The sequence below is a fragment of the Cyprinus carpio genome, chromosome B15, assembly GCF_018340385.1.
Source record: "Cyprinus carpio isolate SPL01 chromosome B15, ASM1834038v1, whole genome shotgun sequence".
In the NCBI taxonomy this organism is placed as follows: domain Eukaryota; kingdom Metazoa; phylum Chordata; class Actinopteri; order Cypriniformes; family Cyprinidae; genus Cyprinus; species Cyprinus carpio.
The window spans coordinates 9,585,528-9,602,676 of NC_056611.1; the positions used below are offsets into that span (position 1 = coordinate 9,585,528).

General features: G+C 34.7%; 1 protein-coding gene across 1 annotated transcript; it reads left to right on the plus strand.

Annotated features, from left to right (window-relative positions):
• The first annotated feature begins 253 nt into the window (after positions 1-253).
• Positions 254-16,686, plus strand: LOC109046773 (ras-related protein Rab-4B). Its single transcript, XM_042739147.1, has 8 exons — positions 254-310; positions 7,646-7,726; positions 9,999-10,113; positions 10,204-10,266; positions 11,613-11,767; positions 11,980-12,075; positions 14,154-14,331; positions 14,972-16,686. The coding sequence occupies exons 1-7, from the start codon at positions 295-297 to the stop codon at positions 14,267-14,269; spliced, it is 642 nt and encodes a 213-aa protein (XP_042595081.1). The 5' UTR covers positions 254-294; the 3' UTR covers positions 14,270-14,331; positions 14,972-16,686.
• Positions 16,687-17,149: the final 463 nt, after the last annotated feature.

A 17,149-nucleotide genomic window follows, 5' to 3' on the forward strand; every position in this document is an offset into this window, starting at 1 on the left:
AAATAGATAGATAAATCGATAAACGTAAAAATTTCTCATTTCCTTATTTTGATTGTGTGGTGAATCATGACAGGTTTCGTGAGATGCGTCATGACGTCAGCGCGGTGTCGCGAGCACGTTGTGCACGCGCAGGTTTGTGTTGTAAAGCAGGAAACGGTTTGAGGCTTTAGCAGCAGTTAGCCTGTTGGCTACCAGCACTTTGCACAGAAACGATATCAGAGCGTAGCGTTTATCTGAAGAAGGGGATAAAGAGTATCGTCTGCCCGGTTGATTGGTTTCATCGGTGGGACCGACATGTCAGAGACGTACGGTAAGGACAGCTCATTTGTGTTTCCGTTAACGCGTTTACAGCTAGCGCGAGCTGGCGCGTGCGTGTGGGGGAGCGCGCGTGCTGGAGCAACATCATCACCATCAGCCAGACGATTTCTGACTCCAGATCTTAAGTTTTTACGCAGAAAGCTATTATTAGTGCGTAATATTACAATCATATACCTTTAGAGTCATTACTGTAATTCTGGCCTGCGCAGGTTGTGTGTAAATATGTGTATTTTGGGTAATTTCAACACTCTCAGATGAGGCCTGTCAGATCAGCTTGTACTGGTGATGATGATGATATCTGAAATAATATGTGTACATAAACATGTTTGTGTATGCCGGGCAAGAGCTGCTAAACTGATTTGATAATTGATAAATAGTCCATAAACTAATATACATCGCTGTAAAACTCATTTCCTGTCTACTTAGAACAGCTGTAGGTGATTTATTTTTAATATCAATACTACACAAATATAGTATCCTTACTATCCGACTGAGAAAGTAGTAAAGATGAGGGGTGCCTCTTATTTAGCCAAACTTTCTCTGCCTGTCAGTCATTTAAAGTGAATTGTGACTTTTTTTTTTTCTTCTCAGTATTGTGAGAAATAAACTCACAATAGCAAGTTGTAATGTCAGAGATACGAGATACCGGCTAAACTTGCAATTATTACTTTTTTTTCTCATAGTTTTCTCGTAGTTTCTCATAGAAAGAATCTCAGAATCGAGAGATGTGAACTTGCTTTTGCAAGAAAAATATTCAGAATTGGAAGATAAAAAGTCAGTTTCCTTTTTATTTCATATTCAGTGACGGAAACAGACTTCCATACTTTAGCAACTTTATCTGCACCATTAGCAAAAACTCAGCATTTTTTGTGCATCATTGAATCATTCACTTAACCGATTCATTAAAAATACTAAGTCGTATATATTAAAATTAGTTTTTCCATATATCTCATAAGCAGTCCCCCACTTTATCAAAACGTGGGGGAGAAGGCATACAGGAATTAATAGTTTAAATAATAATAATAATATCCTTGTCATTTTATTTGTTTGGACATTCGTCATTTTAACACAATCGTAATCCCTTCTTCAAATGAGATTCGATTTCTTTTGTTCAGTCAGAAGATCCCTGTTCACATGCAGTTTTGTTGTTTGTGCAGTTCATTCGTGAATGACTGGTTGAGTTTGTTCATGAATAAGTAGTTTTGTTAGCCGATCGGATGGGTTTTTGAACGGTGTGGTTGAATGGATGACTCGATCGGGTGAAAGTTAGCTGAAATCACTCACAGCAGCTTTAATAGAAACTTGGCGCCTGTGGTTTAAGGATAGTTTGTTTCATTGCACTGACTTTGTGCATGTGATTTCCGTCATCAACATCACGCATCATTGCTCTGCATGAACTGTGTCTAGCTCGGTTTCATTTTTACACACTGAGAGAAAATCACTTCTTCATACAAGCACCTCTTGTCCTTGCTGTGGTGAGCGCTGAACTGTTGAAAAGGAAATGTTTACTAGAAGAGGTACTGTATTTTTCTTCTTTAATGTTAGTATAACACCACCACTACTACTAATTATTTTATTACAGATATTAATGTTTTTAATGCAATTTTGCAGTATAGCTGGAGTATTATGCAATAACCTGCATAAAATCAAATTATGTTCTTAATACACTTTCTAGCTCTAATTGTTAAAGGGATAGTTCCCAAAAAAGGACAATTTTGTCCATATTTAAATAAAAGGACATGCCAGTACAAGTTTTTTTTTTTTCATTCAAATTTGCAACTAAAAATAGGTCTTTTCAAAATGTAAAAGGGGGGGGGGGGTCCTTAAAGGGATAGTCCACTTTCATTTGCTGTTACACATGGACTTTCATGGAAAAAACAAATACTATGCATGTCAATAGGGACCAACTGAAGGTGAAATATCCCTTTAGTTCAAGTTACTGAGAAAAAAAAAAAAATATATATAAATATATATATATATATATATATATATATATATATTAAAAATGAAGTTTTGTGAAATTTAAGTTGATCCATTGATGGATTTTCTTCCAAAGAAACCAAATGTAGGGCCCTATGAAATCTGTTCCTAAATTCCGCTTTATTTTTTTCCAAATTCCGTTTTTTCCATTTTAATTTTTCTAGATTCTGTTTTGTTTTCCGTTTAATTTTTTCTCAACTCCTTTTTAATAGTTAAATTAAAGTTTATTAATCAAAAAGCATGTCTAATTAATTAAAATCATGAAATTTACATTTTCACATCAATTTAATACATTTGAACAAAAATTACGTTTAGGACCCTATAAAATGTTAAATTTTTTCTCACCATTTTTTATTGATATTAAATTCTGTGTTTTACCATGTCTAATTATTTGAATGCATAAAACAACTTAATTTATTAATTTTTTTAAAGTAGCCTTGATTTTTCTTTTCCTCAGGAATTCTGTGTTGTGTATTTACATTTTTCTGGTTATCAAATGAAGGCATAAAACATTAATTTAATTTATCTTTTAATTATTGAAAATTAAGCAAACTTTTTTTTTTTTTTTGGCAAACAAAGGGGATTTACTATTAAATTAAAAGATGAAAGAAATGTTGTGTGATTATCCCTTAAAAAATAATGTTTGTTTCATTTTAGTAGTAGTAGTAGGCTATGTACATTCTACTGAAAAATAGTAATAGGCACATGTCTTCAAATCAAACCGGACTTTTATTTTGACGGGTTGCCGTGAATACCTTTACAGTTCTGTGTATGTGATATTATGCTTGTTTTACTCAAATCAAACGGTCAAATGCTCATGAAGTGATTCTCAGAGCCGTTCTGGAGATTTTGTTTATGTGTTTATGTCCTCATTTAGTGAGACGACAGACGCTGAATTCACCGTGAGCGTCACGTGCACTTCTGTGTGTGTAGTAAATATCTTGTTCTCTGAAACTTTGCTTTTAGGTTGATTTCACCAAGACTTTTCATGATACATGAAGCGCTTTTCATGATACAATCAGTTACCAATGGATAAAATCAAGTTTCCTGTAAATAGTTTCACTCAGAAATGTGTCACATTGTACTAAATTAAAATGGCTTGTGAAAGCAGTTTCATGTTGACTTATGTCAAGGAATAGCATACTGCTCTTACTGTTATCAACGGTGTATATAATCTATTCACAGTATGCAAATGCAGTATGCAAATTCTGTATAAAGGGAATGATAGCAGTATAAAATAGTACAGCATTTGCCAAAATATACAGTATAAAACAGAGCATACTGCAAGCAATAGGCCAACTTTATCCCAGCTTATTCCACATGATTTCCCATATCTAGTATGATGTATAAATCAGAAATATTATCAACCCTGACTTTAACTTCTCTTTCTCAGTAGTGCAGTAAGCAATAAAATAAGTAGCCATAAAGCATGAGTGGCCCCTTTAAATCACTGGTTGAAGGCTTCAGACATGTCTTTTGTCTGATTATCGACTGATGTATCTGTGCTGTAGATGCTAAAATATTCATGTGGTTGATGTGGATAGTAGTTTCATGTTGCAGACATCTCCCCCTCACTCTCATCTCTCCTTTCTCTCCTCCAGCCCCCATCAATCCCCTGTGAAACTGAGTCCGTTTAAGTGCACATGGCCTACAAATCACCTTTCCATGCTATTAGAGAAAGAATGACCATCTTGCCCTGGCACTGCAATTGCTCTACTATGGCGTATTGATATCCTTAAAGCCAATCTCCAGGGGCACACTTGATGACAATGCATTGCTCGTTCAGGACATCCTACTAGAATACTGATCATCTTTTTAACAATCAGTGTCTACTTACATCACGCGTAGTAACAGTTGTGCTGGATAGACCCTGCTCCAGAGTAGGAGCGAATTTGGTTCTCGAAAAAGGCAGTCCGGTACCAAAATCGAGGCCCTATGGTGTACCCGCTTATTATATAAATTGTGAACAAAAAAAGTTACGGACTGCAGCTTTAAGAAGCATACATATTTTATGTAAACACATACTTTTGGTTAGGAAGTGATTAATCTCAATTAATCGATTTTACAGCCCTACCAAAAAGTAGTATGCTACTCAATACTTTGCATGTTTAATTCAAAATTGAGGTTGATATTGCCTGGTCACTCTGAAAAGTGGCAGGTTGAGAGCAATGCATTAAGGTAGGGCTGCAGTATTTGGGAGAATATCTGATCCCAGATACTAAAATCATTAAAGATAATTGTTATCATTGTTATTTACTAAATATAAATCTAAAATAACTCAATCAAAACAAAATACTATTAATGCTATTGTAGTATTTCACTGTAAAACAAAAAAAGCAAGTATAATAAATATATATATATATATATATATATATATAATATATATATATATATATATATATATAGTTGTGGTTTGCATTACAACTGTAAAATTACATTATTAATATTGTTACATGCAGTGCATATATTTAATTACATCACACCCTTTGCTTTAATAATCTCACTGTAAGACATCACAATTGCAGTTTTATTAGATTAATAGTTTTCCAGTTTGATAGATTAATTGTTGCAGTCCTATGATGACAGATATGGTATTTCATTAATTCAGCATAGACTTTTATAGGAAGTGAAATATGAAAGTCATTTGTTAATCACATGATCTTTTGACTTACTTTGCCTAATAGCTGAGTATGGATTTAACCATTATTTGGAAGTACTTCGGTCCTGCTTTTTTGGTGTTGTGCATCTAAACCTGAAAAAGTTGAGTCCTCTTTAACATTTTACATCACTTTTCAACACCCTTTTACTTCCCTTTAAAGTTCATTAAAGGGAACTGATACATCTTGCACATGTCATGTACAAGTAATTTAGTCTTAAACGTTCAAAAACTGATGTTAAAGCTGCTAGTATCTGTATACTGTACACTGACAGTGAACTTTTAGTCACCGACTGCTTTTCCATGAAGACAAGCTCAAGGTCATGTTGTCAGAGTACACACACTCACGCCAGAAACAGCACCCATTAGCTGACTGTCTGAGTCTTGACCACTTCATTTAATATGATTTATTATGCCTAAATGTCATGTTGGAGTGATTGTGAAAGTCATTTATCCATTGAAGGTCCTTGGCTTTTTACCCTCTTTCATTATGACAGAGTATTCATCATAGTTCTGTTCCAAAACCTAGTCGTCTGTCTAAACTGAATTTTGAGGCATCTTTTATTCAGTGGGAAACTTATGCCCTATCGTTCAAAAGTAAAATAATAATAATAATAATTGAATCAGAATCATTGAATTAATCTTTTATTTGATCAAAACTACAGTAAAAGCTATCATATTGGGAAATCATCACAATGAAAAAAAAAAAAAAAACACTTTACTATTTTAATGTATTTTAAAATGTAATCATATTCATGTTAGGGCAAGATTGGAATTTTCAGCATTATTACTCCAGTCTTTAGTGTCACGTGATCCTTCAGAAATCATTCTAAAATGCTGATTTAGTGCTGAAGTAACATTTCTATATTATCAGTGTTAAAAAGTGTTTTTTTTTGTTGTTGTTGTTGTTGTTTTTCAGGATTCTTATAATGAAAAGAGAGAGTTCAAAGGAAAAGCAGTAATTTGAATGATAAATCTTTACTGTCACTTTTAATTAATGCATCCTTGCTAAATAAAAGTACTAGTTTATTTCCAAAAAAATAAATAAAAATGGACACCGATAGTTTGAATTGCAGTGTATGTACCCTTTGTGAATGTTGTCAATCCTATAAAAAAAAAATATTAAAATTATGCTGTCTTCAATACTGAAAATAATCTGTTAAAAATAAACTAATTTAACTTAAATAATTTTAAATAATTAATTTGTAAGTATACTTTTTAAAAATCATTTTAAAACAATGTTTAAGGTGCTATTTCTCTTGAAATTCTGTAATTTATTTTATTTTATTTGTACTGGCAGATTTACTGTCTATGTAGACTATTCAAAATAACTTTTGATGTCCATGACTGTTATTATCCTGCCTGTGTAGACGACAGACACCTCAGAAGGTTAATTTGAAACAGTTGATTTTTGTCCAAAACACTGGCACACTTTCAGTGAGAATATACATGCTGTTCTGTTCTGATCATATACACTTCCATACATCCTCCTCCTGCTGTAACACTGAATCCCTCCTCAAACCCTGCTCTGTTCCAGCCGCTGTGGCTGAGTGCATGTCATACCCACACATGCAAATACTTCTTTCTCTGTCCTCTTCCAATACAAAGAGCTTTTGGGACGCTTTAGTCTCACCCTGCGGCCTGCTGCGTGGGCCGGGTCGAGACCCGCTCCAACCCCACTGAACTTCTACACCACACACTCCCTCACTACTGTGACATCTTGCAATCATGTCATTGTGTCTTGAGCAAGAACTCACATGCATTTCTTTACAATTTTGATGAATATTTTAATGACTTTGTATTGCACTTATGAATAGCCTATAAAAGCTTATTATGTGATGTTCGATGAGCTAATGATATTAGATATAGAGTGTTAGTGCAGAGGAAAAGTTGTCAACCAATAATTAACAAAGACCTCCTGTAGCAAATCGATGTGTTTTTGTAAGAAAAACATCCATGTTCAAAATGTAATAATCACTTTATTTCACGTCTTTTGGACTGAAGCAATGCAACACCCGCTGACTTCAACGATAGAGCTTGAAGACAATTTTTAATATAACTCTGACGGGATTTGTCTGAAAGAAGAGTCATATACAAGTGTGCAATATTTTTCTAATAATTCAACGGCCCGTCGTCAATTATTCCTTACATACGCTTTGCAGGATGTTTTCATTCACTTAGAGCTGTGTTACACTGCATGAAAGGTAACAAAAAAAATTAAAATCCATAATAGGGGCACTTTAAATTCTAATAATCTTTCACATTTTTTATTATCTAATAATCGATCAAATAAATGCAGCTTTGGTGAGCATGTGAAAAAAAACCACATAATATTTTTTGATCAAATAAATGCAGCTTTGGTGAGCATGTGAGAAAAATCTTTCTGCTGGATTCATCTTTGGCAGAATCAGGCTTGCCACATAATAGCATTGATATGAGCAATCTTCAGTTTAATGCATGTTTAGTCAGTTACTTGGCAACCCTTCTTGGAAGAACATTGCATTTCACGATGGATTTAATTGTTCAAAGAATACACTCTTCAGTTTGACTGACATAAGAATGGAGATCTTTAGTTCAGATCAGGATGGCCCAGCGTTCTGAACGACATCCAAACAGCCTTTAAACATGTTCTCTGTGCAGAGCAACAGCGATATTGATTCTGTTTCCTTTTTCTCTCCCTCTTGGTTTCAGATTTCCTGTTTAAGTTCCTGGTGATTGGCAGCGCTGGGACTGGGAAATCATGCCTCCTTCACCAGTTCATAGAAAACAAGTGTAAGCCCATATTAATGTCGCACTCTCACAAAGACTTGAATTAAAACATGACCTTTAATTCTCAGAGCACTCAGCACAGAGAATGATAATTCTTTGTGAAGCCAGAGTAGCTTTACATGCTTTTGAAACATTAATAAAGGTATGTTATGCAATGAATGCAAATCATGTTGTCAGTGAGCTTAGAAAGTACGATGCTAATCTCAATTTACAAAGAAGATGAGAAAAAAAAAAAGAGGCTTAATTGCTGGAAATTATGTCTTTGTCATTGAATGGATTTTGAATGACCCTGCCATTATGTTGTTTTCAAGACAGAAATGAGCTTTGAATGTTATAATATAAAAATTTAATGTGCATTGACTTAAGGAAGTCTGCATGGGTCATATGATAAAACAAATTAAATTTTATGTGGTATTTTGAAGTAAAAGTTCTATGAGTGATAAAACACATTAATATCTTTTTATTATTTATTAGTTTGTTGATTTTGGACTTTCAATTGTGCATGCTCATGCTGTTAGCCTTCACCTTGTAAGCTTAAATACACATAAAACACAATGTTCAGTATCTGAAATGTAGTCAGTTTTGACTAAAAGTATGAAATCGCACGTAACTGTTGTGCAGGGTAAATGCATTTTGGGAATTCATATTTTTAATTTGATTGTAATATACAACTGTTCCTGAGCTTTGATTGAGTCACCAGTGCACACAAATATTTTTTTCACAGATAGTTTTCAGAGTAATTTGAAAGTGATAGTAAATGTGATGGTGTTATTTCTAAACATACACAGAAGAAACAACAACACAATTTTTTTAGGCCATCATTTCTATCTAATCTTAAGAGAACAGGTTTGTTTTGTGACCCAGACACAATGTAACAGACTTTTCAAAGAGGATATTATTGAAGGATGGAGCCAAGTAAAATGTATTTGCCCTGGCAGCAAATCTGCAACCCATGAGTAAAAGCAGTAAAGTCTTGTATCTTATTTCCCATGCCACACCAATGCATTTTTCTGAGAGAAGATTGTCATGAAGAAATAAATTATGTAATCTGGCATCCAGGATTAATATCATTAACTAAAAATATTCAAAACATTTTTTTGTTAATTGAAATAAAGCTGAAATATTAAAAACTAAAAAAAAAAAAAAAAAAAGAGAAATGAGAAATATTGCCTGTGCAACTAACACTAACATTACTAACTTAATATAATTCAAAACTAAATTGTAAAAAATGTTATCTTGAAATTGTTACCTTAAAGAACAATTATTTTCTGATTTAACTGATAAAATTGGTTTTGTTGTATTTAGGTTTATTCAGTGATGCTAAATAATGTTCTTTAATTTGAATGAATATAGATTTTACCAATTGTTTCAGTGTAAAACTGATCTAAAATTTAAACTGAAACTGAAATAAAAATAAATTAAACCTTAACAATAATATTTAAAAAGAACAAAACTAATAAAAATGACAAAAGCACATTACAAAATGACAAAAAAGGTAAGGGTTATTTTACCCAAAATGAAAAATCTGTCATTAATTACTCACCCTTATGTCATTCCAAACCTCTTCAGAAATTAAGATTAAATCTGAGAGCTCTCTGACCCTCCATAGACAGCAAGGATATTACACGATCAACGCACAGAAACATAGTAAGGACGTCGGTAAAATAGTCCATGTGACATCAGGGGCTCAATTGTAATTTAACGAAGCTACAAGAATACTTTTTGTGCGCAAAGTAAACAATAATAACAATTTATTCAGCAATTCTTCTCCACACGTTACCGTCTTCTGCCATTTTGGAGAGTACACCAGAACGTAATCAACGTAATCAGCGTTGTTTACGTTCAGTAGACAGCATGCACATGCTGAACGTAAACAACGCCGATTATGTTAATTACGTCCTGTGGGTATTTTTCAAAATGGCAGAAGACGGTAACTTGTGGAGAAGAATTGCTGAATAAATTGCTATTATTGTTTACTTTGATCAAGGGTCTGAGAGCTCTCAGATTCCATCAAAAATATCTTTATTTGTGTTCCGAAGATGAACGAAGGTCTTACGGGTTTGAAACGACATGAGGGTGAGTAATTAATGACAGCATTTTTATTTTTGGGTGAATTATCCCTTCAACTAAAATTAATAAATTCTAATTTATCATTTTAATAAACTGTAATGGTTCAGATAATACAAAAACGACACTGCTGGCATCAGACATCACTGAAACAATCTCTTTAAGCAGTTTGTCAGCTCAGCTTCTAACCAATCATCTTCTTTCACAGTCAAACAGGACTCCAACCACACCATCGGCGTTGAGTTTGGCTCCAGGGTTGTTAACGTTGGTGGCAAAACGGTCAAACTGCAGATCTGGGACACAGCTGGGCAGGAGCGCTTTAGGTACTTGCCTGTGATTGGCTCGTTAGCACATCCTCGCTGCTCTGTGCTGACTCTGATTGGTTGAGGTCATTCTCCGCTTGTGTCTTACAGGTCGGTGACCCGCAGTTACTACCGTGGAGCAGCAGGGGCTCTTCTCGTGTATGACATCACAAGGTAAGGCAGCTGTGGGGTGACCCGACCACAAAGATAAATTTTGTCGTGAAATGAAAAAATGAATCTTTTAGCTGCAGGGAATGAACTAAAACAGAGGCACATGAAGAGAATGATTGCGGCATTGAATTGAATGAGCTCCAGGTTGCCATGCAGCCGTCCTGGTAATAGAGACAAAGACAATGGAGTAATGAAGACTGACAGCGCTGTAATAAAATGTCATCTTCTGGCAAGCGGCAACTCTCGGTCCATTAGATGGGATGTGAGCACAGAGTGATGGATTGTGTCGTCCTTCAGCACTGAACTCTCGTCGCTGCAGCTGCAGACCGTTTTCACTGCTTTACACTCAAACACATTTACCACGCTCCCTTTCGTCTGTTGCCGTGGCCACAGGCTAATGGTTGCTCTGGAGACCAGTGACTCAAACAAAACAAGATTCCTTGAAAGCATGATGAACGTACAGTGAGGAAATGTGAAGGATGGCATTATGAGTCATGTATTGTCTCACTGTTCCTCAAAGCACTCAGAGGTCGTCACAGACGTTGAGTTCTGAGAAGCGGCATTAACAGTGGAGTATGTTAAGTGTTCGCTGTTATTGACTCACAAAAGCGGTTTCTCTGGAACTGATTAGAAATGGTGGAAATCAGGGTAAATATTGACTCCGAAAATTTGTAACACACTTGACAATTATCTCAAAGTCAACATGTAATAAAAAAAAAGGTTGACTTCTGGCATCACTCTGCACAATTTATCTGTGTAGGTTTTTAAATATTTGTGTTCTTAATGTTATTAAAATGTAACTTGCAAACCTCTGAAAGCATTTTCCTTTTCGGCTGATGTCACTTAGGCTCCTCAGGCTATTGGTTGAGGCTTATCTATAGCTATTTAGGCATTTTTAGGGTCCTATGAAATCCTTTTTATTTTTTCTAAATTCCATTTTTTTCCATTTCAGTTTTTCTTTATTCCGTTCTTTTTTTTTTCTAGACTCTGTTTTAATGGTTAAATAAAATTGTATCCATCAAAAAGCATGTCTTATACTCACGTAAAGCATTATATGTACTGTATGTATGTCCAACTTTATCCGCATACATACAGGAAATCACATAGGGTAATATATACTATGTAGCAAATCTCGGCTGCTTGAATGTATTGATGCAAAATGTGAACTATATTATCGCCTGGCTCTATTCTGCTAAATGCAACGATAATACATCAAGATATTAAGATGTTATAAACTCAAAAAAAAAAAAAAAAAGATTTTCTGTAAAGCTGCTTTGAAACGGTGTATTATTGAGAAAAAAAAGTGATATCTAAATTAATTTGTCTTTGTGTTTATCTTCATTCTCTAGTCGGGAGACCTACAATGCTCTGACTAACTGGCTGACGGACGCACGGACACTGGCCAGCCCCAACATCGTCATCATCCTCTGCGGGAATAAGAAAGATCTGGATGCGGACCGTGAGGTCACCTTCCTAGAAGCATCTCGTTTTGACAACGATAACAGCTACACCTTATCCATAACAAAAACACATTTGTAGCTATAGTCCAAAATGACTCTTTTCTTTGCCTATTTCTGCCTAACATTTCAACACAACATCAACATATCATTCATCTTAAACCAGTAACCTGTATGTATTGAGAGACAAGTCTTAGTTCAACACAGGGTGAGCAGATGATTGATTTTAATGTGTTAGCCTGACTCTGTCCTCCCTCAGAGCTGATGTTTTTGGAGACGAGTGCTTTAACCGGGGAGAACGTAGAGGAAGGCTTTCTCAAATGTGCTCGCACCATCCTCAATAAGATTGAGTCGGGTAAGTGAACACTGCACTGCCAAGACATTTTGGTATTAGTTTACTATGGCTCATAAAGTATGATATAGGAGAATATAGAGCCCATATTTGAGAAGCGAAAAGACAACTAATTTTTATTCAGAGGCTTTCAGAGGCTTTTAACAAACCATTAACTATGACTTTTGCCTCAATAAATATCCTAATTTGCTGCTTATTTATAGTTAGTTAGGTACAGTAGTTGTTAAGTTTATGTATTGTGTAGGATTGGCATGCTAATAAGCAACTAGTTAATAGTGAGAATTGGTCCCTATACTAAAGTTTTACTGTCCAAATTGAGAAAAAAAAATATACAATTTGATGCAGATGATGATATTTTTATAGCCAAAAAGTAAGATGAAATTCTAGTAGTTTGTAAATCAGTGAGATCTTTATAACTGACAACTTGTATAAATGCATATAAATATCTGTTGTCACCAGGGCTCTGAACCGGTTCAAGGAACAAAAACAAAAACAAACAAAATTTTGACAGAAACAGAACCAGAAACGAAATCAAATTTTATAGTTCCGAACAGAATCGAAAATTTTAAATTGCCATTAACTTGGTATTTTATCGTTCCATTTAATATTTGAAATTGTAGGCTTACATAAAAGGAATAGCCTATATTGGCCTATACACGAAATATATTTCACTTACATAATTGACAGATTAACAAAACAAAAGAAAAAAATGTGCTGAGTTTTGGTTTATTGTGACGCGATACAAAGTTCACGGAAAGGAAAACGAGACAACAGAAAGTAGCTAGTTTTCATAATTTTGCAAAAGTTTTACAGTGTTATTTATTTTGGAAAACATGACCGTTTTGAATGATGTGTCTTGCTTCTGTCTGTATGACCAACCAGCGTTGGTATGGCCATATCGCGCCGGCGCCTCACGCGTTCACAGACACAACATATTTTGTGACATTGCAGCCTGTTCATTATCAAAATAAAATACAGTTATAGAAACATATAAAAGTTACACTGCTCCGTTGTGCAATCTGTTGCGTTCAGCATGTCCACCGCCTCACTGTGCTATTTACTAATACCTGATGCGAAGGATGATGTTTGCGTCAATCTGAGTGAAGCGCAAAGCCTATAATTAATAATATTTTAGTATCCAGAAACGTCGTGACTATATGGAAACATTTGTAAACATGACAATTAAATACTATCACTATATTTCCCAGTAATATGTCTTAATAAGATGATATTTAAATACTATGGTCAAAATCTCTGTAGTTTTTTTTTGTTGTTGTTGTTGTTGGTAAAACATATAATGCAATGCAATACAATGATGATTGAGAGTATAATAAACATTCCGCAAAAGCCTGGTGTATCATATTTAATACTTTTACATTTTATTGAAAAATTATATATGAATGATCCAGTAAATCTAAGTTGCTTCAGTCCAGTAAGTGTTCGTCTTGAAATATTACAAACAAGATGTCATTCTTATGTTTACTTAAAAAAAAAATATTATAATTAAAAGGATTACAGCAAAACATGGCTACCATGATCTAAAGGTGGACATTTTACAGTTATACTAAGAGGCCTTATTAAAAGGCATTAAAGGTATAGTTCACCCAAGAATGAAAATTCTATCATTAATTACTCACCCTCAAACTTATCAAAAACAATAATAAAAACATATATATACAGAACACAAACTAAGAAATAAAAAACCAAAAAAGATACCAATCTTACACATCACATTGTACTACCAAAAACAAACGTTCAAGACTCACAAACAAAATAAGAAAATTTTTAAAAAAGTCCTCGTGACATCAGTGGTTCAACTGTAATCTATGAAGCTACGAGAATACTTTTTGTGCAGAAAGAAACCCACTTTAAAAACAACGACAACTTCTCTTCCGCTTCAGAATTTTCATTTTTGGGTGAACAATCCCTTTAATGAGATGGCAGAAGGCATGTAGTAGATAGTATACAACAGGTTATTAAGAAAAAGACTGATAATTTAGAAGCCTTGAAAATGTGTTTATCAGATATGATACAGTAGGTTTTATAAGGTTAAGCTTTGTGTTCTCTTCACGCTCATACAGGTGAGTTGGATCCAGAGCGGATGGGTTCTGGGATCCAGTACGGCGACACGTCCCTGCGGCAGCTCAGACAGCCCCGGGGCTCTGCTGCACAGGCCAAGCAGCAGTGTAACTGTTAGGGGTCTGGACACCCTGACCGCTAGCAGACATCAGACCGTACACACACAACCTCCCCCCTCAGGTCAGTTCAGTGTGATCGGGTTATATTAGAGTTTCTTTCTATGACGGATTTAGAGGAAGGTTCTGGAATTACCACAAAAAAAAAATCGACATGCCCTGACATCATAATGCATTTACACCAATGTAATTATTAAAAAACACTATTATGAAAGCTTAATTACGAGATTTAAACATTGTGTTCATTAAGTTCATCCACATTACAGTTAAAAGGAAATATAAAGTAATATATAATACACAAGTCATGTTTTGCTACAAAGGTGTGCATACAATTTAAAATAAAAACATACAAATCATTAATATAATCAAATACTATTACAAGTTAAAATTATTTTGAACTGTAATTTATTTCTGGGATGCAAAGCTGGATTTTCAGCATTATTACTAAAGTCTTCGGTGTCACATGATCCTTTAGAAATCTTTCTAATTTGCTGATTTGATGAGACCATGATATTTTTTTCAGGGTTTTTGATGAAAAGGAAGTTCAAAATAACATCATTTATTTAGGGGGGAAAAGTGTTAGTTTTGATCAGTTAAATGTGTCCTTTTTTTATTTTTCTTTAAAAAACTGCACTGACCCCAAACTTTTTAATGATAATATCATATATCATATCATATTTATTTAAATGAACTCTTTCTTTCAGCTCCGGGTGTCTCTGGGTATGCACACCCCTTACCCCTCTCCCAAATGTGACCCTTCCACACCCAGACACATCTGGATCATTTCTTATGATGAAGTCCATCTGCAAACTTTGACCTCTGACCTCAGAAAGCTGTCCACCCAGGACTGCTTTGAGCTGGGATGGGAGACCCCTAGCGAGGGGCACGGGCAGTAGAGGTGAATCAAGACCCGACTGAGAGACTGTGCGTGTTTTTACCTTCTCCTGTGATTCTTACACACACAGTTCCTTCTTATAAAGTAACCAGCCATCATCTAGACTTCACTAGACTGGGATAAACCATTCAACGACAGCAGTAGATGAAACATTCCTAGGTCTTGAATCATTTTATACATTGTGACATATCAGTTCTTTGTTGGTGTTAAACTGAACGTCCCCTTGATTTTGTTTTGACATTCCTAAAAATGACAAATAAGCATATGAGTGGTCTGTGTGCAGGTTAGTTGGTCACTTATTACCACAGACTGCATTTTTACCTGCTAAAATATGACCAGAATCCCAAATATTGATCTTCTGAGAGAACGTACAGCTCTTAAAACCCCACATACACTCAGATATTTATGCTGTTGCATTGGTTGTGTATTTAAAGAGCTTCTAAAAGCACAAAAGAGGAGAAGGGGAAAAAGAAACATCCATTCGGTCGGCACTATCTGGTGCATATCAGATGTTTACCGCCATCCCAGTCTGGCTTGGGTTAGAGGTTATCGTCCTACTTAACCTCACCCGTCTTTCTGCACAGACCTCCTACCTGCAGATTTAGTGAAATTAAGGACAATAAATCGTGTTCTTTTTGTTATTTAAATTTTGCGTTTGTTTGGCAGACACTTATAGAAATATCAAATAATAAATTTTTTAGAGATTGGTGGTTTAAAAATGTATTTCACGAAATGCCAAAAAAAAAAAGAAAAAAACTCTATACAAAAATAATAGATTAAATTGAAACTTTTGAAGTCTCCCAAAAACTCAAGAACAAGTTCAAATCATATTTCACCTTGAATTTAAAATAATGAAATTAGAGATAATATGTTTCCTAAAGAAAATAAAGGTTACTTTAGGACAATTAAGATTTTGGAAATTTTGACTTTGACAATTAAACACATTTCCTTCAAAATTTTCACAAAAATAAATGATGCGTATTTTAAAATATTTTATTATAAGATTATAGTAATGCAAATAGGATTTTAAATGCTTAATTTCAAATAAAAAAAAGTCACAATGCATAAAAAAATTATGATATCAAAATTTATTTTGTGAGATTCAACCCTGTTATTATTGAGTTAAAGTCACATAAAAAGTGTACACTGTTAGAATGGAAGTATATTTCCGTGCAGCAACCAGCTCAGACCCTTCAGACTGCAACACGGTTAATCTTCCACTGTAGCTGTGGTGTTTAGTCGTGATTTGTTCGTTGTTTGCTCTGGTTACCCATGACGGGGAGATCTAGAGGTGATGAGCGCCGCAGTGCCCCGTTCCCTCAGTGACATCATCATTATGCACCACAGACAGACCTGTTTTGATCTGTGTTTTAAATACTGTCTATGTGATGTGTGGGTTTCCTTTCCTCTTTTTTTTTTTTTTTTTTTCCTTCTGCAAGTGCACTTTTTTTGACTGTTTATATACTGTACCTATAGAATTGTAAAATTTATAGTAATCTAATGATATTAAATGAGAGAATATTGTTTGAGGAGTGATTATTCCTTACTAAAGAACAACTGAGACTAGTCCGACACCATTTCAGCGGTAAGGAGTCGTCTTGCCACCTTGCCACAAGAATATGCTGTTAGTCGTAAGTATGGGGTGTGTGAGCGGCTCGCCACGTCTTCTAGTTCAAGCACAGCCTTAACTGACTAACCACATGATTGTTCTTCATCATTCAAGAGGCTGCCTCATGCTCTCATAATCATCCGAGCTCTTAAAATGCACTTAAACTGTTGTTTACTGCATTTTTTTTTTTTTTTTTTTGATCCACCGTGATTTTTACGAAATGTTTTGTTTGAGTGAATTAAACCATTATTTCATCAAAATTTAGACTTTTGACAGTTGTTAAGTTAAGCTGCAGTCACACTAGACTTTGAGCGTGCAAAACTTGAGCGGATACAACAATGTTAGTAATATGACGTCACATTTTAAAAACAGAATTCA

What these genes read in the sequence shown, in the direction of transcription:
- LOC109046773 (XM_042739147.1), top strand. An exon ending in CCAGTTCATAGAAAACAAGT is followed by an intron (nt 7,727 to 9,998) that starts GTAAGCCCATAT and finishes CTTCTTTCACAG; the next exon opens with TCAAACAGGACTCCAACCAC. An exon ending in GCTGGGCAGGAGCGCTTTAG is followed by an intron (nt 10,114 to 10,203) that starts GTACTTGCCTGT and finishes TGTGTCTTACAG; the next exon opens with GTCGGTGACCCGCAGTTACT.